The 27,893-nt window shown below is 46.8% G+C and overlaps 1 protein-coding gene and 1 long non-coding RNA gene across 2 annotated transcripts in view; one reads left to right on the top strand and one right to left on the bottom strand.

Moving 5' to 3' along the window:
• Positions 1–6,634: 6,634 nt before the first annotated feature.
• Positions 6,635–27,893, bottom strand: part of iars1 (isoleucyl-tRNA synthetase 1) — a 120,527-nt gene continuing 99,268 nt past the window's right edge. Inside the window, exons 29-34 of the mRNA XM_041891841.2 lie at positions 17,972–18,148; positions 17,623–17,743; positions 15,373–15,498; positions 11,302–11,448; positions 10,718–10,870; positions 6,635–7,241 (exon numbers count right to left, since the gene is read on the bottom strand). Of these exons, the coding sequence (XP_041747775.2) occupies positions 7,159–7,241; positions 10,718–10,870; positions 11,302–11,448; positions 15,373–15,498; positions 17,623–17,743; positions 17,972–18,148 (807 nt within the window). The 3' untranslated portion in view covers positions 6,635–7,158. The remainder of the gene's footprint in view (positions 7,242–10,717; positions 10,871–11,301; positions 11,449–15,372; positions 15,499–17,622; positions 17,744–17,971; positions 18,149–27,893) is intronic.
• On the top strand, positions 11,457–12,115 carry LOC123492038. Its single transcript, XR_006661599.1, has 2 exons — positions 11,457–11,706; positions 11,787–12,115. It is a non-coding gene; the product is annotated as an uncharacterized LOC123492038 (long non-coding RNA).

Here is a 27,893-nt window from a genome sequence, read left to right as displayed (position 1 = left end):
GGCCTGTGAAGTAAATGTTTCTGTGTATTTTTGTGACTATCCTACACGTGTGACTACAATCAATGCAATCAGAAATACACAAATGGGGCAAATGATTCAGCAATGACCGAACTTTGAAGTAAATTCTAAAACTTCTAATGAACATAAATTGTTTAAATGCACTACATAGGTCTGCATATTATTCCATGTTTCTAAAGCGCTCACAAGGGAACGGTGCAACATAACACCATGTAACATTTCTCTCACATCATTTCAAACGTGTACCCTCTCCCTCTGAAAAACGCCTACTAAGCTTCAGTATATAAAGTCACCATCCTTTGCCAAGATGTCTCCTTACCTATTGTATGTTGCTATCGTGTGTTTTGGCGGTCCTGGGAGGGCTGTCTGTCAACGGAGCTAAAGATCCTGTCAACGCAGGAAAGGGGCCCTAAAAGTTGATTTAGTGACTGAGATTTTTCCATTACGTACCATATGGCCCGCGGGGGGATGTAGGAAAAAAAGTGGGCGCATTATGTGGGCTGCATCCCATGGCACCCTATTCAGCGCACTACTTTTGACCAGGGCTCATAAGGCTTTGATCAAAAAGAAGTAGTGCACTATTTAGAGAATAGGATGCCATTTGGGACGTAATATTTGGTTTCATTGACAGGAGACAGAGCCGTGTGAATCGCCCCCCACACACTAGAAAGATTGTGGGGTTCGAGGGAACAGATGCACATAAAATGTTTATTATAGCTGCACATTTGGTCACACTATATAGGCTATTCATGTCCACAGTTTGGCCTTTGGAGACGCTGCTATCATTGGTCTACCACAATTGCTAATGATGCTGCAAGTTCTATAAACGCAGTAATAGAATTCAAACATTTAATTGAGTTTCCCCTCGTGTGCAATAACGCATTGGAAATTAAACCGGCTACTGTGTTTCCCGGGAGTACTATAGATTTTCCAAAGACTTCTAATAAAGGCCCTGCAGTACAACACACCTACCTGTAAGCTGAACTCAGATCAGGATCTACAGTCTTCTCTGGTACAATTATTTCTGATGCCTGAAGACTGCCCCATGATCAGGCATGGTGTGCGTGTGTCACCGCAGACGTTCGACTGTCCGTTTCCTTTCCTGGAGGAAGAGCAGAGTGATATCTCTCTGTGTGTGTGTGTGCGTGCAGAGAATTGTGAACAGATGGGATAAGGTGTGTTTAATGTTCACTCAGCTAAGCTCCAGCCATGATGGAGATGTAATGGGGAAAGTAGTACCCTATATAGGTAATATTATTACATTTGGGACGCACCCCAAGGCATCTCTATTTGGGACGCACCCCAAGGCATCTCTATTTGGGACGCACACCAAGGCATCTCTATTTCGGACGCACGCCAAGGCATCTCTATTTGGGACGCACACCCAAGGCATCTCTATTTGGGACGCACACCCAAGGCATCTCTATTTGGGACGCACGCCAAGGCATCTCTATTTGGGACGCACACCCAAGGCATCTCTATTTGGGACGCACGCCAAGGCATCTCTATTTGGGACGCACGCCAAGGCATCTCTATTTGGGACGCACACCAAGGCATCTCTATTTGGGACGCACACCCAAGGCATCTCTATTTGGGACGCACACCCAAGGCATCTCTATTTAAGCATGTTCACTTCAACAGCTAGACAGGGAGCTCGCTCTCACACAGTACTCCTGTAGTCAGCAGGTCCTGGTTGTGACCTTTAGTGAGATGTTAGAGGAAACAGAGGTAGGGAGGATTAAAGGTTTGTTGACATGTTCATCAGAAATATACATTAAACCTGACTAATAACCTAGACTTGAAAACTATGAATTTAATGCTCGTACAGTAAGCAGAGTTACAGGATGTCTTTCTGATCCTGCATGTGGATTGATGTGATTGACGTAAAGCTGTGAATAATAACGTACAGTAAGCAGAGTTACAGGATGTCTTTCTGATCCTGCATGTGGGTTGATGTGATTGACGTAAAGCTGTGAATAATAATTCCTTCCTCTTCATCCAGATGTAGCTTTCCCTCCTTCCCCTCCACAATAGAACCACCAGTCTGAACTGCTAACACATGGCCTGGTTTCTCTCTCATTGCTCAGTGGTTAAGGGTCAGTTTCTCAGACACAGATTAAACCGGCTAGTCCTGAACCAAAATTCTATTTCATTGGAATCTTCTCATGCGTACAATACCCTTGATGTAGTTGGTGCAGTGTTGGTGTAAAGGATTTTGGGTAACTTTATTTGGATAGTATGACATCTACAGATGGGAAAATCTGGACTATCAACAAACTATCTGTTGATACGCAACTGCTTGCTAAGGTTAAGGTTAGGATAAGGGTTAAGTTTAGGTTTAGGATAAGGGTTAAGCTAGGGTTAGTAGATAGTTAGTTGAAATGTTACTGATAGTCTGTAGAGCATCGACCGATGGACTATCCAAATAGTATTACTGCACCCCCACACCATCACACCTCCTCCTCCATGCTTTACGGTGGGAACTACACATGCGGAGATCACCCGTTCACCCACACCGGGTCTCACAAAGACATGGCGGTTGGAACCAAAAATCTCAAATTTGGACTCCAGACCAAAGGACAGATTTCCACCGGTTTAATGTCCATTGCTCGTGTTTCTTGGCCCAAGCAGGTCTCTTCTTATTATTGGTGTCCTTTAGTAGTGGTTTCTTTGCAGCAATTCGACCATGAAGACCTGATTCACACAGTCCCCTCTGAACAGTTGATATTGAGATGCGTCTGTGACTTGAACTCTGTGAAGCACTTATTTGGGCTGCAATTTCTGAGGCTGGTAACTCTAATGAACTTATCCTCTGCAGCAGAGGAAACTGGGTCTTCCTTTCCTGTGGCGGTCCTCATGAGAGCCAGTTTCATCATAGCTTGATGTTTTTTGCGACTGCACTTGAAGAAACTTTGAAAGTTCTTCACATTTTCCGGATTGACTGACCTTCATGTCTTCAAGTAATGATGGACTGTTGTTTCTCTTTGATTATTTGAGCTGTTCTTGCCATAATATGGACTTGGTCTTTTACCAAATAGGGCTATCTTCTGTATACCCCCCCCCCCCCCTACCTTGTCACAACACAAGGGTGGCTATTTGAAGAATCTCAAATACATAATATATTTAGATTTGTTTAACACTTTTTTGGTTACTACATGATTCCATATGTGTTATTTCATGGTTTTGATGTCTTCACTATTATTCTACAATGTAAAAATTTTTACAAAATAAAGAAAAACCCTTGAATGAGAAGGTGTCCAAACTTTTGACTGGTACTGTATATTTTTTAAGAAACGGAGTATTGCATCATCAATTCCTCTTGTCATGTTAGTCATTGCAGACCTTAGAGAGATATTTATAACTTGACAGAAATGTCCAGATCAACTAGCCTATGTCAACTAACATATTTTTTATTTAAGTTTTATAGCCCATAGATATTGTTGAATTTTTTTTGTCACTCAAATATCACATGAATACACATTAGCAAAATGTATAGAAATTGCAAGAAAATGTGCTTTAAACCTGCTAAATTCTCTCCACCAACAAGATGGGGTGTGAACAGTTTGTGTCATTAACACTGCTTGGGCCCATAGAAATAGATGTGGCGCGGGATGTTCCTCAATGCTGGAGGGCCCCCCCCGAGTGAAAAAGTTTGACCTAAACAAGATGGCGCCGATAGACATGGCTGCTCTGTTTCTAAGCAACTTTGCAGTATTATTCTTTTTTGGTGTGTTTACAAGCATTTCACTACACCCGCAATAACATCTGCTAAACATGGGTCTGCGACCAATAAACATTTGGTTAGATTTTTTTAGTGGGGAAAATGCTAAACTGACCCCAGATCACCATAGGCAGTTGTTCTACAAGATTATAACGTTTTACCATAGGCAGTTGTTCTACAAGATTAAAACGTTTTACCATAGGCAGTTGTTCTACAAGATTAAAACGTTTTACCATAGGCAGTTGTTCTACAAGATTAAAACGTTTTACCATAGTTGTTCTACTAGATTAAAACGTTATACCATAGGCAGTTGTTCTACATAGTGTATTCAAACCCCTTGACTTTTTGTTACGTTACAACCTTATTCTAAAATTGTTAAATACTTTTTTTCCCTCATCAATCTACACACAATACCCCATAATAACAAAGTGGAAACAGGTTTTTAGAAAATGTTTGCAAATTTATAAAAAAAGAGAGACTTGAAATGGAGCTCAGGTGCATCCTGTTTCCATTGATCATCCTTGAGATGTTTCTACAACTTGATTGGAGTCCACCTGTGGTAAATTCAATTGATTGGACAAGATTTGGAAAGGCACACACCAGTCTATATAAGGTCCCACAGTTGACAGCGCATGTCAGAGCAAAAACCAATCCATGAGGTCGAAGGAATTGTCCGTAGAGCTCCGAGACAGGATTGTGTCGAGGCACAGATCTGGGGAAGGGTACCAAAACATTTCTGCAGCATTGAAGGTCCCCAAGAACCCACTGGCCTCCATCATTCTTAAATGGAAGAAGTTTGGAACCACCAAGACTCTTCCTAGAGCTGGCCGCCCGGCCAAACTGAGCAATTGGGGGAGAAGGGCCTTTGGTCAGGGAGATTTTTTAACTTTAGAATAAGGCTGTAACGTAACAAAATGTGGAAAAAGTCAAGGGGTCTGAATAGTTTCCGAATGCACTGTAGATTAAAATGGTTTACCATAGGCAGCTCTACTAGATTAAAACGTTTAACCATAGGCAGTTGTTCTACTAGGTCAGTGCCTCAGAACATAGCAGCAGTAAGACAACCTCTTTGGCTAGCTGGGGACAAGATAGAGGGCAAGAGAAACCCAGTTTAACAGTATTCAGGACAACGCAGACAGTCCGTCACTCCTTCTCCTTGTGTGTAGATTCCACGATTTACATTGAAGTCATTTAGCAGAAACTCTTATCCAGAGCGACTTACAGGAGCAATTAGGATTAAGTGCCTTGCTCAAGGGCACATTGTCAGCTCGGAAATTCGAACCAGCGACCTTTCGGTTAATGGCCCAACGCTCTAACCGATAAGCTAACTGCTGAGGAATTGGAAAAACAGAAAGCAGAATGGCAGAAACGTTTTCATGAATGAATCAATCAAAAGTATTTTATAAAGTGCTATACAGATACCCAGCTGGTGCTATACAGATACCCAGCTGGTGCTGTACAGATACCCAGCTGGTGCTGTACAGATACCCAGCTGGTGCTATACAGATACCCAGCTGGTGCTATACAGATACCCAGCTGGTGCTATACAGATACCCAGCTGGTGCTATACAGATACCCAGCTGGTGCTATACAGATACCCAGCTGGTGCTATACAGATACCCAGCTGGTGCTATACAGATACCCAGCTGGTGCTATACAGATACCCAGCTGGTGCTATACAGATACCCAGCTGGTGCTATACAGATACCCAGCTGGTGCTATACAGATACCCAGCTGGTGCTGTACAGATACCCAGCTGGTGCTATACAGATACCCAGCTGGTGCTATACAGATACCCAGCTGGTGCTATACAGATACCCAGCTGGTGCTATACAGATACCCAGCTGGTGCTGTACAGATACCCAGCTGGTGCTGTACAGATACCCAGCTGGTGCTATACAGATACCCAGCTAGAGAAGGTGCTGTACAGATACCCAGCTGGTGCTATACAGATACCCAGCTGGTGCTATACAGATACCCAGCTGGTGCTATACAGATACCCAGCTGGTGCTATACAGATACCCAGCTAGAGAAGGTGCTGTACAGATACCCAGCTAGAGAAGGTGCTGTACAGATACCCAGCTGGTGCTATACAGATACCCAGCTGGTGCTATACAGATACCCAGCTGGTGCTATACAGATACCCAGCTGGTGCTATACAGATACCCAGCTGGTGCTGTACAGATACCCAGCTGGTGCTGTACAGATACCCAGCTGGTGCTGTACAGATACCCAGCTGGTGCTGTACAGATACCCAGCTGGTGCTGTACAGATACCCAGCTGGTGCTATACAGATACCCAGCTGGTGCTATACAGATACCCAGCTGGTGCTATACAGATACCCAGCTGGTGCTATACAGATACCCAGCTGGTGCTGTACAGATACCCAGCTGGTGCTGTACAGATACCCAGCTGGTGCTGTACAGATACCCAGCTGGTGCTGTACAGATACCCAGCTGGTGCTATACAGATACCCAGCTGTATGCTGCGTCCTCCCGAGTGGCGCAGTGGTCTAAGGCACTGCCCCCTCCCCTGGACGACGCTGTGCCACTAGAGATCCTGGTTCGAATCCAGGCTCTGTCGTAGCCGGCCGCGACCGGGAGACCCATGGGGCGGCGCACAATTGGCCCAGCGTCGTCCAGGGTAGGGGAGGGAATGGCCGGCAGGTGATGTAGCTCAGTTGGTAGAGCATGGTGTTTGCAACGCCAGGGTTGTGGGTTCGATTCCCACGGGGGGGCCAGTATGAAAAAGTAAAATAATGTATGCACTAACTAACTGTAAGTCGCTCTGGATAAGAGCGTCTGCTAAATGACTAAAATGTAATGTAATGTAAATGTATGCTGTGCCACATGGATCTATGGTTTCTTTGCAAGAAAGGGAAAACACAAACATCTGTAATTTCTCCATTGTGGTTTCACTTTATTTCATTCCATTGTTCCTTTATTTATTTCACAAAAAATAGCGCATTCTCCTTTATTCTTGTTCTGAGACGTTTGGTTACAATAGACACTTTAAAAAAAGGTAGACACTACTGAACGCTACTTCTTACCCACAGAATATCCACTGTACCGTCTCTGCAAACAGAGCTGATTGGTCAAGACTATTAGGTACAGAGTAGGTTGAGGTTAACTCATAAACTCATGATAAACCTATGGGCTCCGTCACCGGACATTGGACTACAGGATGAACAGTACAGTGAAAGAGATACGGGGGAATACCGAGCAGCAGAAATGCTTTGCTATTTAATGTTCGGTTCTCATTGAAGTTTGGCGCTAGACGGTTCTCTCTGCCTGTGTCTGAAATAGCACCCTATTCTCTGTAGTGCACTAGGTTTGCTCAGAGCGCCATTGGGCCCTGGTCAAAAGCAGTGCACTATATAAGGAATAGGGTGCCATTTCAGACGGGCTGTTCCCCGGGTCCTACGACTCTGCAGTGGTGGGCAGAACTCCAACGTACAGAGTCTTCCTGTCCAGCGTCTTCACTGACGTCTCTGCTGGGATTTCTGAAACACAAACAAATAATTTTAAAGTATGATGGAAGACAACCCGCCTGGCATCTTTCAGAAGGTAAAGCCGTAAGGAAGGAAATAATAAGCAGTCTGTCAAAGCTCTGTCTCTACATCACCGTGAAACAACATCATTTTATTCCCACTGAGGGTTTGAAATCACAGATTAAAAGAGCATTCAGCAGCCTTCCAAACTCTTATGCAATGCACTTTACTATGTCGTGTGTTGCGTTGTTTACTATGTCGTGTGTTATGTTGTTTACTATGTCGTGTTTTATGCTGTTTACTATGTCGTGTTTTATGCTGTTTACTATGTCGTGTGTTATGCTGTTTACTATGTCGTGTTTTATGTTGTTTACTATGTCGTGTTTTATGTTGTTTACTATGTCGTGTTTTATGTTGTTTACTATGTCGTGTTATGTTGTTTACTATGTCGTGTTTTATGCTGTTTACTATGTCGTGTGTTATGCTGTTTACTATGTCGTGTTTTATGCTGTTTACTATGTCGTGTTTTATATTGTTTACTATGTCGTGTTATGTTGTTTACTATGTCGTGTTTTATGTTGTTTACTATGTCGTGTTTTATGTTGTTTACTATGTCGTGTTTTATGTTGTTTACTATGTCGTGTTTTATGCTGTTTACTATGTTGTGTTTTATGTTGTTTACTATGTCGTGTGTTATGCTGTTTACTATGTCGTGTGTTATGCTGTTTACTATGTCGTGTGTTATGCTGTTTACTATGTAGTGTGTTATGTTGTTTACTATGTAGTGTTTTATGTTGTTTACTATGTAGTGTTTTTTGTTGTTTACTATGTCGTGTTTTGTTGTTTACTATGTCGTGTTTTATGCTGTTTACTATGTCGTGTGTTATGCTGTTTACTATGTCGTGTGTTATGTTGTTTACTATGTAGTGTTTTTTGTTGTTTACTATGTCGTGTTTTGTTGTTTACTATGTCGTGTTTTATGCTGTTTACTATGTCGTGTTTTATGCTGTTTACTATGTCGTGTTTTATGCTGTTTACTATGTCGTGTTTTATGCTGTTTACTATGTCGTGTTTTATGCTATTTACTATGTCGTGTTTTATGCTGTTTACTATGTCGTGTTTTATGCTGTTTACTATGTCGTGTTTTATGTTGTTTACTATGTCGTGTTTTATGCTGTTTACTATGTCGTGTTATGCTGTTTACTATGTCGTGTTTTATGCTGTTTACTATGTCGTGTATTATGTTGTTTACTATGTAGTGTTTTATGCTGTTTACTATGTCGTGTTTTATGTTGTTTACTATGTCGTGGGTTATGCTGTTTACTATGTTGTGTTTTATGTTGTTTACTATGTCGTGTTTTATGTTGTTTACTATGTAGTGTTTTATGCTGTTTACTATGTCGTGTTTTATGTTGTTTACTATGTCGTGTTTTATGTTGTTTACTATGTCGTGTTTTATGTTGTTTACTCTGTATTATGCTTTCTTGGCCAGGGCCTTGTTAAAGAGATGTAAATCTCAATGTGACCTCTGGTTAAATAAATAAAAATACTACAGCTCTCACTCGCCATCTCTACTAGATCTCTCCGTCGCCGCTGGGGGGCGCGTTGTTGGGAAAAGTGGTGAAAGTAGCTGATGTGTCAAAAGTCACAATGTTTGCTAATTGGGTGTTCAAATCAAAGTATGCAAAACTAAGCATGGAGGGCACTTCTCTAATGCATACTCCCTTTATACATCACATTGAAGCATGCATTGATGCAAGCTTCAACGGAAAGTATGCAAAGAAAAATGATGCAACTACGTAAAAAAAAAGCAACATTTCTTGAAATCAATGGCGGACATTATTTGAGCTGAAAATACACTCCGACTTTGGAATTAAATGTTGACCATTTACATCAAAAATGTTGGCTGACTACAGCTAGCTACCCACGAAGAATTGACATCTACCTTGCATAACATTAGTTTTAGGTCATTTTTGCCTGTTTAACTAGCCGGCTAGCTGGAGTACTACGATTCACATACAGTATATCTAGCTGATAATTATTAAGTAAAAAACGTGTGTGTGCGCATCTCGTTTCGACTCTATTGTTGCCATTGTCCTGGCTGGAAGAAGGTTCAGTGAATGGAGAGATACAATAGGGGGGGAGTGTGAGTGCTTCTGAAATGTAATGTTTTATGTGTTCTTCACACTCTCGTACTCACAAGAACGTACTCAAGAGAACGTCCTCGGAGAATGCACTCCGAGCATGAGAGTATGGAGCGAGGTAGTGCGTATTGAGAAACACCCATCGTCTCACGCTTAGAATGTGCTCCCCCCCCCCATCGTTATAATTTGAAAGTTCTGAAAAGTTCCGTGGCAGTTAATTCAAAAGTTGATGCGGTTCTATAAAACAGATATTTCTATTCCGATTCCAGATTTGAATAGCAGACCAAGATGTCATACACTAACTTATAGTCTAACGTGTTGGGAATGTGGTCAAAACGGCAGTTGTTTGTAAAAAGCTGAGACGAAAAGTTGTTGGAAGTGGTTACTAAAAAAAGCTCTATCGTTTGATCCATAGAAGATAGTTCTGTTCCAATTCCAGATTTTAATTGCAGAGAAGTAGACCAAGATTTCATAACCTCTACGTTTTTGTTGGGAAAGTGGTCAAAGTAGATGATTTGTCAAAAGTTACATTGTTTACAGTTAATGTTGTGGTCACTATGGGGAGTTTTAGAATAATGAAAAAAAGTCCCATTAACATGAATGAAGATCGTTTTAAGAAGTATGAAAGATATCAAAAAGTAAAACGTAAGCACACTATTCCAGATTGTTCCACACGTTTTAAAGTTTGAACGACGTTTCTAGCTTGAACGTGTAAGAGGAGTAGCGCGCAGAAGAACAACAACAAGTATGACGAAGATTTCAAGTCGGGACTTTTGCTTCTCAAGTCCCACCTAATTAGGCAGGAAGACCTATGATCTGTAAGTCAAACCAGCCCGTCTGCTAGGGCAGACAGGCAGTCTGTCAGACACAGTAATTGGACAGGGAGGTTTCCTCAGCCCAGAACTTGCCGCTCTGCTGCTGGTTCAAGGTCAACATTAAAAAACTCTCCCAACCAGATTAAAAGTCAAAGATCACTGGCAGAGTAGAGGGTTAGCAAACTACAGAGCAGAGGCTAGCAGGCTACAGTTAAACATGTGGAGAAGGTGGTACAGGCTAAGAGTTAAATGTGCAGCAGAGTAGTAAATGACCTCTAGCCTGAACCTAGACACAGTAGGATTGATGGGGAAAGGTGTAAAGTAGCAGAAATGAATACAGCTGAAGCAGGACAGAAGTACTGTTCAAGCTGAGCTTCCAAGATCCTGCTCCGGCAAAGTCAAGAGAGCGTTTCGCAGCCCATTCTCTGAGCACTGCTGAGCCTGGCCTGTAGCCTTCCAATCCATCCTAGACGCATTGAAGACAACACAGAGACAGAGACCAAAATAGGACTGGTGGTGTCCGTCTTACCTTGGGTGAGCGCATCGTCCAGGTAGAGCTTCAGTCTACGGCTGCGGAGGCCGAACACCTTGGCCGTCTCAGACAGCAAAGCATTGTGGGTCAGGCAGTCGTGTCCGACAGGATTGACCAGCAGCAGGGTCCCCACATCTCCACTCTGACACTCTGCAGAGAGACAGGACATACATAGCATCAGTACACATCAATAGCAGCAGGTAGCCTAGCGGTTAGAGGCAAAACAGTAACTGGAGGGTTCCCGGTTCGAATCCAGGGGGTCCCCAGGAAATGAGCTGGCGACCGGAGAGTTGCTTGTATCAAATCCTAGATGCCATTGGGCCCAAGGCACTTGCTGGCAGGGGTTGGGATAAAGCAGAAGTCTCATTTCAGTTGGACCTCGTGATGTTTATCTCAATAGACTACAGTTGGATGTCCTGTAACGTCATACATGTGTAAAAACAGTGTCAGAATAACAATGCATTGGCATAACAAACTGAAAAGTAACCTTTGAAAAAAAAAAGTTGAGTAAAAAAAAAAAAAAAAAGGGAAGTAGGTGTGTAGTGGAGTGAGAGAATGAGCAACTGGTGAGTTAAACGTACCAGCGGGCTGACAGTTGGCCAGTTGGAGGTTGACGTAGGAGCTCACCAGAGACTCAGAGCTGGGACAGGAGTCGCTTGGACTGGAGCCTGATGTCACTGTCAGGGTCTTCCCATTCAGAGACAGCAGATCACACTTACCAGTCAACTCTGGAATAACAAGAACATACAGCAATCAGTTACCGGACAGCTCTGAAACACGCTGGACAGGTCTGAAACATACTGGACAGGTCTGAACACGCTGGACAGGTCTGAAACATACTGGACAGGTCTGAACACGCTGGACAGGTCTGAAACACGCTGGACAGGTCTGAAACACGCTGGACAGGTCTGAAACACGCTGGACAGGTCTGAAACACGCTGGACAGCTCTGAAACACGCTGGACAGCTCTGAAACACGCTGGACAGGTCTGAAACACGCTGGACAGGTCTGAAACACGCTGGACAGCTCTGAAACACGCTGGACAGCTCTGAAACACGCTGGACAGGTCTGAACACAACACACCTCCTCAATCTCGCTTGTAATAATTCACACGAGGAAAATAAGAAATGTTGAGCTGTGTGAGAACCACTCTTTATAGACCATGGTTCACAACATCTGTTTATCACGAACCTGACCATGGTTCACACCATCTGTTTATCACTAACCTGACCATGGTTCACACCATCTGTTTATCACTAACCTGACCATGGTTCACACCATCTGTTTATCACTAACCTGACCATGGTTCACACCATCTGTTTATCACTAACCTGACCATGGTTCACAACATCTGTTTATCACTAACCTGACCAATAAAATCAATCATTTAATGAGTCCTCCAATGTTTTTTGTTGTTGTATTCCTGTGTGTGAGAGACAGCAGCATAGTGGGGGTCCCAGGAGAGTTATATTAGTCCAGTACAGTGCCATATTGATCCGGGGGACCCAGGAGAGTTATATATTAGTCCAGTACAGTGCCATATTGATCCGGGGGACCCAGGAGAGTTATATATTAGTCCAGTACAGTGCCATATTGATCCGGGGACCCAGGAGAGTTATATATTAGTCCAGTACAGTGCCATATTGATCCGGGGACCCAGGAGAGTTATATATTAGTCCAGTACAGTGCCATATTGATCCGGGGACCCAGGAGAGTTATATATTAGTCCAGTACAGTGCCATATTGATCCGGGGGACCCAGGAGAGTTATATATTAGTCCAGTACAGTGCCATATTGATCCGGGGGTCCCAGGAGAGTTATATATTAGTCCAGTACAGTGCCATATTGATCCGGGGGTCCCAGGAGAGTTATATATTAGTCCAGTACAGTGCCATATTGATCCGGGGACCCAGGAGAGTTATATTAGTCCAGTACAGTGCCATATTGATCCGGGGACCCAGGAGAGTTATATATTAGTCCAGTACAGTGCCATATTGATCCGGGGACCCAGGAGAGTTATATTAGTCCAGTACAGTGCCATATTGATCTGGGGGTCCCAGGAGAGTTATATATTAGTCCAGTACAGTGCCATATTGATCCGGGGACCCAGGAGAGTTATATATTAGTCCAGTACAGTGCCATATTGATCTGGGGGTCCCAGGAGAGTTATATATTAGTCCAGTACAGTGCCATATTGATCCGGGGGTCCCAGGAGAGTTATATATTAGTCCAGTACAGTGCCATATTGATCCGGGGACCCAGGAGAGTTATATATTAGTCCAGTACAGTGCCATATTGATCCGGGGACCCAGGAGAGTTATATATTAGTCCAGTACAGTGCCATATTGATCCGGGGGTCCCAGGAGAGTTATATATTAGTCCAGTACAGTGCCATATTGATCCGGGGACCCAGGAGAGTTATATATTAGTCCAGTACAGTGCCATATTGATCCGGGGGACCCAGGAGAGTTATATATTAGTCCAGTACAGTGCCATATTGATCCGGGGACCCAGGAGAGTTATATATTAGTCCAGTACAGTGCCATATTGATCTGGGGGTCCCAGGAGAGTTATATTAGTCCAGTACAGTGCCATATTGATCCGGGGACCCAGGAGAGTTATATATTAGTCCAGTACAGTGCCATATTGATCCGGGGACCCAGGAGAGTTATATATTAGTCCAGTACAGTGCCATATTGATCTGGGGGTCCCAGGAGAGTTATATTAGTCCAGTACAGTGCCATATTGATCTGGGGACCCAGGAGAGTTATATATTAGTCCAGTACAGTGCTATATTGATACTTTGTAGAATCACCTTTGGCAGCGATTACAGCTGTTAGTCTTTCTGGGTAAGTCTAAGAGCTTTCCACACCTAGATTTTGCAATATTTACCCATTATTATTTTCTAAATTCTTCAAGCTCTGTCAAATTGGTTGTTGATCATAGCTAGACAAGCATTTTCAGGTCTTGCCGTAGATTTAAGTCAAAACTGTAACTCAGCCACTCAGGAACCTTCATTGTCTTCTTGGTAAGCAACTCCAGTGTAGATTTGGCCTTGTGTTTTAGGTTATTGTCCCTCTGAAAGATGAATTCATCTCCCAGTGTCTGGTGGAAAGCAGACTGAACCAGGATCTTCTAGGATTTTGCCTGTGCTTTGTTCCATTCCATTTCATTTCTTTTATATCCTGAAAAACTCCCCAGTCCTTAACAATGACAAGCATACCAATAACATGATGCAGCCACAACTATGCTTGAAACTATGGAGAGTTGTACTCAGTAATGTGTTGTATTGGATTTGACCCAAAGATAACAGGACAAAAGGTTAATTGCTTTGCCACATTTTTTGCAACATTTTTTGCCTTTTTACAAACAGGATGCATGTTTTGGAATATTTTAATTCTGTACAGGCTCTCTTCTTTTCACTGTCAATTAGGTTAGTATTGTGGAGTAACTACAATGTTGTTGACCCATCCTCAGTTCTCCTTTCACAGCCATTAAACTAACTATTTAAAAGTCACAATTGGCATCATGGTGAAATCCCTGAGCGGTTTCCTTCTTCCTTATATAGGCTTGCCATAACCAAGGAGTTGAATAGTTCTTGACTAAAGACATTTCAGATGTTTCATTTTTTATTAAATTAGTAAACATTTCAAAAAACATATTTCCACTTTGACATTATGGGGTACTGTGTGTTTAGGCCAGTGACGACAAAAAAAAAAAAATATCACAATTTAATCAATTTTAAATTCAGGCTGTAACAGCCAAATGTGGAAAAAGTCAAGGGGTGTGAATACTTTGTGAATGCACTGTATGTATAGGAGGCTTGTGAGTGTCCCATCTTACTAGTGTATGTATTGAGTACCACAGTATGAGTCATAATACCCATAAAACCTAGCGGTCAAACAGGGAAATGGTTCCAATCGTTTTTACACCATACGTTTTTCCCATAGGAACCCTTAAAATAAGGGCTGTGTTTCGTGTAGGCTTACCCTGGCATGACGTTTTGATAACCGTGTAAATCTCTCTAGGACAAGGTGACTTTTATCAATATATTTCGCCTGTATTTACCCCCAACAAATGAAACGCTAATTAGCTGCTAATGTGGCTATCATAAAGAACTACAAATACCATGATGATCTGTAAGAGACTGCCAAATCAAGGCAAAGGTAAGAGTCTCTGGATTAACGATCTAATGGTTAGTTAAATGTAGTAATGAAAAAAATTGGCTACATTTCTTTCAATGGACAATTCTGTGAACTGTCTTGTGCACATTTAAATTGACACAATACCTGTTAGCAAAGGTGTCAGTTAGAGATGATGTGCAGGAGCTTGCAGGGATTTGTAGTTTTGCATGATGTCTACTTTGATGCTAATTATTGAGAGTAAATAGAGCTGAATATATTGATTAAAAAAAGTAACCTTGTCCACGTTATCAAAATGTCACGCCAGGGTAAGCCTACACAAAACACAGCCCTTATTTTAAGTGTTTCTAAAATCCCCTATGGGAAAAATGAATGGTGGAAAACAATTGGAACCATTTCCCTGTTTGACCCGCTAGGTTTTATGGGTATTATGACACATCCACTGTGGGGCTCTATTGACATAGGGGTTAGGAAGTTGATTAAGGATTCAAAGTGAGTGTGCCATCTTACCCGTCTTGCCGTTGAACACACAGAGCTTGGTGTTGTTGAGACCGAAGATACTGGAGCAGACCTGCCTCAGCTTGGCCATGTCCAGACAGTTATCTCCTTTAGGGTTCTCCAGGAGCACCACACCCTCTGAAAGAGACAGCACAAAAAAAATTGCATTCATTTGTTTAACCCTAAAAAGCATCAACAGGGCTCATTTTACCCCAAATTGGAAATGGCAAAAATACACTTTCTATCAAACCGTAAAAGCTTGTATTTGATTAACCATTTATATATACACACAGTACACTCACACATTTTATAAATATACTGTGTATTCAGTCCCCTTGACTTTTTCCACATTGTTACATTACGGCATTATTCTAAAATGGATTAAATTGTCCCCCCCCCTCTCTCTCTCAATCTACACACAATACCCCATAATGACAAAGCAAAAACTGGTTTTGAAATTTTTGCCCATTTCTATAAAAAAAAGACCTGAAAATATTTCATTTACATTAGTATTCAGACCCTTACTCAGTACTTTGTTGAAGCACCTTTGGCAGCGATTACAGCCTCAAGGCTTCTTGGGTATGATGCTACAAGCTTGGCACACCTGTATTTGGGGAGTTTCTCCCATTCTTCTCTGCAGATCCTCTCAAGCTCTGTCAGGTTGGATGGGGAGCGTCGCTGCACAGCTATTTTCAGGTCTCTCCAGAGATGTTCAATCGGGTTCAAGTCCGGGCTCTGGCCGGGCCACTCAAGGACATTCAGTCCCAAAGCCACTCCTGCACTGTCTTGGCTGTGTGCTTAGGGTCGTTGTCCCGTTGGAAGGTGAACCTTCACCCCAGTCTAAGGTCCTGAGCGCTCTGGAGCAGGTTTTCATCAAGGATCGCTCTGTACTTTGCTCCATTCATCTTTCCCTCCATCCTGACTAGTCTCCCAGTCCCTGCCGCTGAAAAACATCCTCACAGAATGATGCTGCCACCACCATGCTTCACCGTAGGGATGGTGCCAGGTTTCCTCCAGACGTGACGCTTCGCATTCAGAGTCCTTTAGGTGCCTTTGGCAAACTCCAAGTGGGCTGTCATGTGCCTTTTACTGAGGAGTGGCTTCCGTCTGGCCACTCTCATAAAGGCCTGATTGGTGGAGTGCTGCAGGGATGGTGGTCCTTCTGGAAGGTTCTCCCATCTCCACAGAGGAACTCTGGAGCTCTGTCAGAGTGACCATCGAATTCTTGGTCACCTCCCTGACCAAGGCCCTTCTTCCCCGACTGCTCAGTTTGGTCAGGTGACCAGCTATAGGAAGAGTCTTGGTGGTTCCAAACTTCTTCCATTTAAGAATGATGGAGACCACTGTGTTCTTGGGGACCTTCAATGCTGCAGATATTTTTTGGTACCTTTCCCCAGATCTGTGTCTTGACACAATCCTGTCTCAGAGCTCTATGGACAATTCCTTCGACCTCATGGCTTGGTTTTTGCTCTGACATGCACTGTCAAATGTGGGACCTTATATAGACAGGTGTGTGCCTTTCCAAATCATGTCCAGTCAATTGAATTTGCCACAGGTGGACCCCAATTAAGTTATGGATGATCAATGGAAACAGGATGCACCTGAGCTCAATTTCAAGTCTCATTGCAAAGGGTCTGAATACTTATGTAAATAAGATGTTTTATTTTTAATACATTTGCCAAAATTTTCTAAAAACCTGTTTTTGCTTTGTCATTATGGGGTATTGTGTGTAAATTGAGGGGAGAAGAATAAGTGTAAAAACATATTTTTTGTCCATTTTAGAATAAGGCTGCAACGTAACAACATGTGGAAAAAGTCAAGGGGTCTGAATATTTTCTGAATGCCAGATTTGTTGCTTTTATCCCCCAAAGAATATTTATACTATTGAGTCCACCTTTTAAGCTTAGTCATTCCTCCATGTTTTTTTGTTGGTATCTACTTGCTTGACAAAGTCCTAAAATTTCAGAAGGATTTTTTTTTTTAAAGGGTTTCGAAATTATAACCTTTTTTTTAACCTCTGTTGGTGCTTTTAGGGTGAGGATTCGTCCATTCTTGAATTTGAATTTCAATTCACTTCCCGAATTGAATTAAATGGAATTGAATTTGCCTCTACTGTGTTCCATTACACACCAACACTGATAATTTAGATATCAAAACAAACCCAGAACTTTTGGTCCAATCCAATTGAGTCCTGGGTGACACCAGTAGTGGGGACCACGACCAGAGGTAATGTAAAGCATTATTAGATATTTCTAATTATACCTTGTTCCTTGTTGTTGAGTTTGAGGTTGATGTTGATGTAGGCACAGGCTGGTCCAGTCAGAGGAGCTCGAGAGGCGGCGGCTCCTTTTACTATGGTCAGGTCCAGGTCAGAACCTTTCAACTATAGTACAGGACCATTAGGCACAACCACGGAGAAACATTATGAAAACCATTAGGTACAACCACAACCAGAGGGGAAAAACATGAACCATTCATATTTAGGAACAGGAGTTTATTTAAATTACATATGTGCATATTTTTTTGCTTTAACCCAACCCACACTGGAGGTATTTGAGAGCACTTTTCGTTCTGTCTAACATTGTGGTGTTTACACGTCAACCCAACCAACCTGTGTTTTCTCCTGCACGATGACGCTGGAGGACTTCGGGACGGGGTAGGTCTTGAGCGGTGCCTTGGTGGTTGCCAGGATGAAGTCCGCGTGGGCCTGGATCACCTTGTCCAGGTAATCACCTGCTGGCTCACAGCTGTAGTACACGGTGATCTCATCAGACGGCACCAAGTGACCCTGTAGAGACAGGTAAAAAACCCAGACAGGGTTAGGGTTGGATCAAACAGGGCCTAGAACACTGGATCACACTTTCCAGGTAATCTCCTGCCGGCTCATAGCTGAAGTACACTGCAGGGTTGGGGTCAATTTCAATTCAGGAAGTACACTGACATTACTATTATCGTCAAAGCTTTTCAATGGGAACAATTTGGAATTGGAATTTGGTTTACTTTTTGAATTGAAATGGAATTGAGCCCAACCCTGGTATAATGTGATTTCATCTGAGGGCACTAGGTGACCCAAGACGGGTAAGAGAGGGTTGGATCTGATGGATTACTGGATCACCTTGTCCAGGTAAAAGGTAATCTCCTCCTAGTTCACAGCTGTAGTACACTGTGATCTCATCAGACGGAACCAAGTGATCTTCATAAATATTAGATCTTATTGATGGGTTAGTCTAAGTCAATTGCAAGCGTTGGATCAGGAAAGTTTTTTTGTTGTTGTTGGGGGGGAGGGGGGGGGTTATTTAAGAGGTTGGGTTTGAGGCGCTATCAGAAGATGGGGAGGGACTCTGCTGTCCTAGCTTCAGGGGGAAACTGATTCCACCATTGGGGTGCCAGGACAGAGAGAAGAGCTTGGACTGGGCTGAGCGGGAGCTGCCCTCCCGTAGGGGTGGGAGGGCCAAGAGACCAGAGGTGGCAGGACGGAGTACTTGGGTCAGGGTGTAGGGTTTGAGTATAGCCTGAAGGTAGGGAGGGGGGCAGTTCCCCTCACAGCTCCGTAGGCAAGCACCATGGTCTTGTAGCAGATGCGAGCTTCAACTGGAAGCCAGTGGAGTGTGCGGAGTAACGGGGTGACATGGAAGAACTTGGGAAGGTTGAAAACCAAGCAGGCTGCAGCATTCTGGGTAAGTTGCAGGGGTTTGATGGCACAAGCAGGGAGCCCAGCCAACAGTGAGTTGCAGTGATCCAGATGGGAGATGACATGTGCCTGGATTAGGACCTGCGCTGCTTCCTGTGTGAGGTAGGGTCGCACTCTACGGATGTTGTAGAACATGAACCTGCAGCAGCGAGTCACTGCTTTGATGTTTGCAGAGAACGACAGGGTGTTGTCCAGGGTCACGCCAAGGTTCTTTGCACTCTGGGAGGGGGACACCGTGGAGTTGTCAACTGTGATGGAGAGGTCTTGGAGTGGGCAGGCCTTCCCCGGGAGGAAGAGCAGCTCCGTCTTGTCGAGGGCCGACGTCCAAGCTGAGACTTCTGCCAGGCACGCAGAGATGCGTGTCGCCACCTGGGTGTCAGAAGGGGGGGTAAGGAGAAAAGTAGTTGTGCGTCATCCACATAGCAATGATAGGAGAGACCATGTGAGGATATGACAGAGCCGAGTGACTTGGTGTATAGAGAGAAGAGGAGAGGGCCTAGAACCGAGCCCTGGGGGACACCAGTAGTGAGAGTACGTGGTGCAGACACAGATCCTCTCCACAAAATAAATGGATACAGGTCTACAGTTTTTTTTTTATTTTTAAACGTCAGATGAGTCAAGTGTTGGTTTCTTGAGGAGGGGAGCAACTCAGGCCATTTTGAAACCAGAGGGGATGCCAGTGGTCAGGGATGAGTTGATGAGGGAAGTGAGGAATGGGAGCGGATACAGAGGAAGAGAAGGTAGAGGAAGAGAAGGTAGAGGAAGAGAAGGTAGAGAGGAAGAGAAGGTAGAGGAAGAGAAGGTAGAGAGGAAGAGAAGGTAGAGGAAGAGAAGGTAGAGAGGAAGAGAAGGTAGAGGAAGAGAAGGTAGAGAGGAAGAGAAGGTAGAGGAAGAGAAGGTAGAGAGGAGGGAGGGAGGGAAAGGATGATAGGTCCTCTGGAAGTTTCGTTTCCCTCCATTTTCACTCAGCTGCCCTCAGCCCTGTTCTGTCACTCAGCTGCCCTCAGCCCTGTTCTGTCACTCAGCTGCCCGCAGCCCTGTTCTGTCACTCAGCTGCCCGCAGCCCTGTTCTGTCACTCAGCTGCCCGCAGCCCTGTTCTGTCACTCAGCTGCCCGCAGCCCTGTTCTGTCACTCAGCTGCCCGCAGCCCTGTTCTGTCACTCAGCTGCCCGCAGCCCTGTTCTGTCACTCAGCTGCCCGCAGCCCTGTTCTGTCACTCAGCTGCCCTCAGCCCTGTTCTGTCACTCAGCTGCCCGCAGCCCTGTTCTGTCACTCAGCTGCCCGCAGCCCTGTTCTGTCACTCAGCTGCCCGCAGCCCTGTTCTGTCACTCAGCTGCCCTCAGCCCTGTTCTGTCACTCAGCTGCCCTCAGCCCTGTTCTGTCACTCAGCTGCCCTCAGCCCTGTTCTGTCACTCAGCTGCCCTCAGCCCTGTTCTGTCACTCAGCTGCCCTCAGCCCTGTTCTGTCACTCAGCTGCCCTCAGCCCTGTTCTGTCACTCAGCTGCCCGCAGCCCTGTTCTGTCACTCAGCTGCCCTCAGCCCTGTTCTGTCACTCAGCTGCCCTCAGCCCTGTTCTGTCACTCAGCTGCCCTCAGCCCTGTTCTGTCACTCAGCTGCCCTCAGCCCTGTTCTGTCACTCAGCTGCCCGCAGCCCTGTTCTGTCACTCAGCTGCCCCCAGCCCTGTTCTGTCACTCAGCTGCCCGCAGCCCTGTTCTGTCACTCAGCTGCCCGCAGCCCTGTTCTGTCACTCAGCTGCCCGCAGCCCTGTTCTGTCACTCAGCTGCCCTCAGCCCTGTTCTGTCACTCAGCTGCCCCCAGCCCTGTTCTGTCACTCAGCTGCCCGCAGCCCTGTTCTGTCACTCAGCTGCCCGCAGCCCTGTTCTGTCACTCAGCTGCCCTCAGCCCTGTTCTGTCACTCAGCTGCCCGCAGCCCTGTTCTGTCACTCAGCCACGGAGCAGGAGGGGAGGGTCAAGCCGGCCGGGACGAGACATAGGATACGGAAAGGGAGGAGAGTAGGGTCAAAGAGGCAGAATAAGGAGACAGGAGGGAGAAGGATTTAGCAGACGGGAGAGATGATAGGATAGAAGAGGAGAGAGCAGTGGGAGACAGAGAGAGAAGATTCCAATGGTGCATGACCATCAGGGTAGGGGCTGAGTGGGTAGGGTTGGAGGAAAGGGAGACAGAAAAGGAAACAAAGTAGTGATCAGAGACCTGGAGGGGGGTTGCAGTGAGATTAGTAGGAGAACAGCCTCTAGTAAAGATGAGATCAAGCGTATTACCTGCCTTGTGAGTTGGAGGGGATTGGGAAAGGTTGGTCAAAATAGGCAAGGAGGGGAAAGAGAGAGTTGGAAAGAAATTAACAGAAGGCTAACGTCGGGAGGTTGAAGTCGCCAAGTACGTAGAACGGTGAGCCATCGCCAGGTAATTAGCTTATCAAGGTGTCAAGCTCATTGTTGAACTCTCCAAGGGCACCTGGTGGGCGATAGATCACAACAATATTAAGCTTGAGTGGACAAGTGACAGTGACAGCGTGGAATTCAAATGAGGAGATGGACAGGTGAGAGAGGGAGAAAATAGCAAATCTCCACTTAGGAGAAATGAGTAGCCCTGTGCCATCACCACGACGACCAGATGCTCTCGGACTATGAGAGAAAACATAGTCAGATGAAGAAAGAGCAGCTGGAGTAGCAGTGTTCTCTGGGGTGATCCCATGTCTCCGTCAGGGCCAAAAAGTCTAGGGACTGAAGGGCAGCACAGGCTGAGATGAACCCAGCGTTCTTAACCGCAGATCGGCAGTTCCAAACGCTGCCGGAGACCCGGTATTCCACATGGCTTGTGCACGCAGGGTCCACTAAATCAGAAGGGTTGTAGCCAAGGGGTGGGGAGCGTCTGTAAAGCCTACAGGGAGAGGAGCCAACAGGTATAGAAAACACACGCATAGTTGACAAAGCTTCAAAAGAGCAAAATGAGATCATCTGTTAATAAGACACTGAAGTGAGAGAGTGGTGTGGAGCCTCCCTCTCTTTCCTTCCTCAAAGAACTCGTCAGAACAACTCGGTAGAACAGTCTTTGTTTCGGCGACGGTATTAGTTCTGCTATGAAAAGAAATGCCACTGACACGACCGCCACCTACAGCTGCCGCTGAGAAACCAGGGGGAGACTGAAGAACTAACACTAATTGCTAATTGCCTTGCAGAGGTAGAGACCACGCCTCCCTGTACTAATTGCTAATTGCCTTGCAGAGGTAGAGACCACGCCTCCCTGTACTAATTGCTAATTGCCTTGCAGAGGTAGAGACCACGCCTCCCTGTACTAATTGCTAATTGCCTTGCAGAGGTGGAGACCACGCCTCCCTGTACTAATTGCTAATTGCCTTGCAGAGGTAGAGACCACGCCTCCCTGTACTAATTGCTAATTGCCTTGCAGAGGTGGAGAGCACGCCTCCCTGTACTAATTGCTAATTGCCTAGGAGAGGTAGAGACCACGCCTCCCTGTACTAATTGCTAATTGCCTTGCAGAGGTAGAGACCACGCCTCCCTGTACTAATTGCTAATTGCCTTGCAGAGGTAGAGACCACGCCTCCCTGTACTAATTGCTAATTGCCTTGCAGAGGTAGAGACCACGCCTCCCTGTACTAATTGCTAATTACCTTGCAGAGGTAGAGACCACGCCTCCCTGTACTAATTGCCTTGCAGAGGTAGAGACCACGCCTCCCTGTACTAATTGCTAATTGCCTTGCAGAGGTAGAGACCACGCCTCCCTGTACTAATTGCTAATTGCCTTGCAGAGGTAGAGACCACGCCTCCCTGTACTAATTGCTAATTGCCTTGCAGAGGTAGAGACCACGCCTCCCTGTACTAATTGCTAATTGCCTTGCAGAGGTAGAGACCACGCCTCCCTGTACTAATTGCTAATTGCCTTGCAGAGGTGGAGACCACGCCTCCCTGTACTAATTGCTAATTGCCTTGCAGAGGTAGAGACCACGCCTCCCTGTACTAATTGCTAATTGCCTTGCAGAGGTAGAGACCACGCCTCCCTGTACTAATTACTAATTGCCTTGCAGAGGTGGAGACCACGCCTCCCTGTACTAATTGCTAATTGCCTAGGAGAGGTGGAGACCACGCCTCCCTGTACTAATTGCTAATTGCCTAGGAGAGGTGAAAACCACACCCCCTCCAATACAGCCACTGATTACCAAAACAAGTCCCAAATTGGGAAGACAGGCAGCACTTAAAGAACGAAGTATTAGATCTAATTCATTGGTTAGGCTACTGTGGTAATCAGTACTAAGGTACACTACATGGCAAAAAAATATGTGGACACCTGTTCGTCGAACATCTCATTCCAAAATCATGGGCATTAATATCGAGTTGGCGTTCCAATTCATCCCAAAGGTGTTCGATGGGGTTGAGGTCAGGGCTCTGTGCAGGCCAGTCAAGCTCTTCCACACCGATCTCGACAAACCATTTCTGTATGGACCTCGTTTTGTGCACGGGGGCATTGTCATGCTGAAACAGGAAAGGGCCTTCCCCAAACTGTTGCCACAAAGTTGGAAGCACAAAATCGTCTAGAATGTCATTGTATGCTGTACCGTTAAGATTTCCCTTCACTGGAACTAAGGGGCCTAGCCCGAACCATGAACAACAGCCCCAGACCATTATTCCTCCTCCACCAAACTTTACAGTTGGCACTACGCATTGGGGCAGGTAGCGTTCTCCTGGCATCCGCCAAACCCAGATTAGTCCGTCGGACTCCCAGATGGTGAAGCATGATTCATCACTCCAGAGAACACGTTTTCACTGCTCCAAAGTCCACTGATGAGCTTTACACCACTCCAGCCGACGCTTGGCATTGCGCATGGTGATCTTAGCCTTGTGTGCGGCTGCTCGGCCATGGAAACCCATTTCATGAAGCTCCTGACGAACAGTTATTGTGCTGACCTCAGTAGTGTTGCAACCGTGGACAGACGATAATAACAGCCCTTCCAGTTGACCGGGGCAGCTCTAGCAGGGCAGACGATAATAACAGCCCTTCCAGTTGACCGGGGCAGCTCTAGCAGGGCAGACGATAATAACAGCCCTTCCAGTTGACCGGGGCAGCTCTAGCAGGGCAGACGATAATAACAGCCCTTCCAGTTGACCGGGCAGCTCTAGCAGGGCAGACGATAATAACAGCACTTCCAGTTGACCGGGGCAGCTCTAGCAGGGCAGACGATAATAACAGCCCTTCCAGTTGACCGGGGCAGCTCTAGCAGGGCAGACGATAATAACAGCCCTTCCAGTTGACCGGGGCAGCTCTAGCAGGGCAGACGATAATAACAGCACTTCCAGTTGACCGGGGCAGCTCTAGCAGGGCAGACGATAATAACAGCCCTTCCAGTTGACCGGGGCAGCTCTAGCAGGGCAGACGATAATAACAGCACTTCCAGTTGACCGGGGCAGCTCTAGCAGGGCAGAAATTTGATGAACTGACTTGTTGGAATCCTATGAAGGTGCCACTTTGAAAGCCTCGACGTCCCCTCTCCCTCCCCCTCCTCTATCTCTACTTCCCCTCCCCCTCACCTGTCTCTACTTCCCCTCCCCCTCCTCTATCTCTACTTCCCCTCCTCTATCTCCCCTCTCCCTCCCTCCTCTATCTCTCCCTCCCTATCTCTATTTCCCCTCTCCCTCCCCTATCTCTACTTCCCCTCTCCCTCCCCCTCATCTGTCTCTACTTCCCCTCCCCCTCCTCTGTCTCTACTTCCCCTCCCCCTCCTCTGTCTCTACTTCCCCCTCTCTCCCCTGTCTCTCCTTCCCCCTCTCTCCCCATCTTGTCTCTACTTCCCCTCCCCCTCCTGTCTACTTCCCCTCTTCCTCATCTGTCTCTACCTCTCCCTTCTCTCATCTGTCTCTACTTCCTCTCCCCCTCCTCTGTCTCTACTTCCCCTCCCCCTCCTCTGTCTCTACTTCCCCTCCCCCTCCTCTGTCTCTACTTCCCCTCCCCCTCCTCTGTCTCTACTTCCCCTCTCCCTCCCCTGTCTCTACTTCCCCTCCCCCTCCCCTATCTCTACTTCCCCTCCCCTCCTCTGTCTCTACTTCCCCTCCCCCGTCTCTACTTCCCCTCCTCTGTCTCTACTTCCCCTCCTCTGTCTCTACTTCCCCTCCCCCTCCTCTGTCTCTACTTCCCCTCCCCCTCCTCTGTCTCTACTTCCCCTCCCCCTCCTCTGTCTCTACTTCCCCTCCCCCTCCTCTGTCTCTACTTCCCCTCTCTCTCCCCCTCCTCTGTCTCTACTTCCCCTCTCTCTCCCCCTCCTCTGTCTCTACTTCCCCTCTCCCTCCCCCTCCTCTGTCTCTACTTCCCCTCCCCCTCCCCCTCCTCTGTCTCTACTTCCCCTCTCTCTCCCTCCTCTGTCTCTACTTCCCCTCTCCCTCCCCCTCCTCTGTCTCTACTTCCCCTCCCCCTCCTCTGTCTCTACTTCCCCTCCCTCCCCCTCCCCTGTCTCTACTTCCCCTCCCCCTCCTCTGTCTCTACTTCCCCTCCCCCTCCTCTGTCTCTACTTCCCCTCCCCCTCCTCTGTCTCTACTTCCCCTCTCTCTCCCCCTCCTCTGTCTCTACTTCCCCTCTCCCTCCCCCTCCTCTGTCTCTACTTCCCCTCTCTCTCCATCTTTCCCAGACAGGGTGATAGTGTTGTGACTTGACAGCCTGTTTAGAACGGCTGCATTTCAAATGTCACCCTTTTCCCTATATAGTGCACTACTTTAGACCAGGGAGCTAGGGGACTAGGGTGCACTCCTTTAGACCAGGGAGCTAGGGGACTAGGGTGCACTACTTTAGACCAGGGAGCTAGGGGACTAGGGTGCACTCCTTTAGACCATGGAGCTAGGGGACTAGGGTGCACTCCTTTAGACCAGGGAGCTAGGGGACTAGGGTGCACTCCTTTAGACCAGGGAGCTAGGGGACTAGGGTGCACTACTTTAGACCAGGGAGCTAGGGGACTAGGGTGCCTACTTTAGACCAGGGAGCTAGGGGACTAGGGTGCACTCCTTTAGACCAGGGAGCTAGGGGACTAGGGTGCACTACTTTAGACCAGGGAGCTAGGGGACTAGGGTGCCTACTTTAGACCAGGGAGCTAGGGGGACTAGGGGTGCAGGGTGCACTACTTTAGACCAGGGAGCTAGGGGACTAGGGTGCACTACTTTAGACCAGGGAGCTAGGGGACTAGGGTGCAGGGTGCACTACTTTAGACCAGGGAGCTAGGGGACTAGGGTGCACTCCTTTAGACCAGGGAGCTAGGGGACTAGGGTGCACTCCTTTAGACCAGGGAGCTAGGGGACTAGGGTGCACTCCTTTAGACCAGGGAGCTAGGGGACTAGGGTGCCTACTTTAGACCAGGGAGCTAGGGGGACTAGGGTGCAGGGTGCACTACTTTAGACCAGGGAGCTAGGGGACTAGGGTGCACTCCTTTAGAACAGGGAGCTAGGGGACTAGGGTGCACTCCTTTAGACCAGGGAGCTAGGGGACTAGGGGTGCACTCCTTTAGACCAGGGAGCTAGGGGACTAGGGTGCACTCCTTTAGACCAGGGAGCTAGGGGACTAGGGTGCACTCCTTTAGACCAGGGAGCTAGGGGACTAGGGTGCACTCCTTTAGACCAGGGAGCTAGGGGACTAGGGTGCAGGGTGCCTACTTTAGACCAGGGAGCTAGGGGACTAGGGTGCAGGGTGCACTACTTTAGACCAGGGAGCTAGGGGACTAGGGTGCACTCCTTTAGACCAGGGAGCTAGGGGACTAGGGTGCACTCCTTTAGACCAGGGAGCTAGGGGACTAGGGTGCACTCCTTTAGACCAGGGAGCTAGGGGACTAGGGTGCACTCCTTTAGACCAGGGAGCTAGGGGACTAGGGTGCACTCCTTTAGACCAGGGAGCTAGGGGACTAGGGTGCACTCCTTTAGACCAGGGAGCTAGGGGACTAGGGTGCACTCCTTTAGACCAGGGAGCTAGGGGACTAGGGTGCCTACTTTAGACCAGGGAGCTAGGGGACTAGGGTGCAGGGTGCACTACTTTAGACCAGGGAGCTAGGGGACTAGGGTGCACTCCTTTAGACCAGGGAGCTAGGGGACTAGGGTGCACTCCTTTAGACCAGGGAGCTAGGGGACTAGGGTGCACTACTTTAGACCAGGGAGCTAGGGGACTAGGGTGCAGGGTGCACTACTTTAGACCAGGGAGCTAGGGGACTAGGGTGCACTCCTTTAGACCAGGGAGCTAGGGGACTAGGGTGCACTCCTTTAGACCAGGGAGATAGGGGACTAGGGTGCACTCCTTTAGACCAGGGAGCTAGGGGACTAGGGTGCACTCCTTTAGACCAGGGAGCTAGGGGACTAGGGTGCACTACTTTAGACCAGGGAGCTAGGGGACTAGGGTGCACTCCTTTAGACCAGGGAGCTAGGGGACTAGGGTGCACTCCTTTAGACCAGGGAGCTAGGGGACTAGGGGTGCAGGGTGCACTACTTTAGACCAGGGAGCTAGGGGACTAGGGTGCACTCCTTTAGACCAGGGAGCTAGGGGGACTAGGGTGCCTACTTTAGACCAGGGAGCTAGGGGACTAGGTGCACTCCTTTAGACCAGGGAGCTAGGGGACTAGGGGTGCACTCCTTTAGACCAGGGAGCTAGGGGACTAGGGTGCACTCCTTTAGACCAGGGAGCTAGGGGGACTAGGGTGCACTCCTTTAGACCAGGGAGCTAGGGGACTAGGGTGCACTACTTTAGACCAGGGAGCTAGGGGACTAGGGTGCACTCCTTTAGACCAGGGAGCTAGGGGACTAGGGTGCACTCCCTTTAGACCAGGGAGCTAGGGGACTAGGGTG

This window comes from Coregonus clupeaformis, chromosome 12 (genome assembly GCF_020615455.1).
Source record: "Coregonus clupeaformis isolate EN_2021a chromosome 12, ASM2061545v1, whole genome shotgun sequence".
NCBI classification, from domain to species: domain Eukaryota; kingdom Metazoa; phylum Chordata; class Actinopteri; order Salmoniformes; family Salmonidae; genus Coregonus; species Coregonus clupeaformis.
This window is presented reverse-complemented; position numbering and strand designations above follow the sequence as displayed.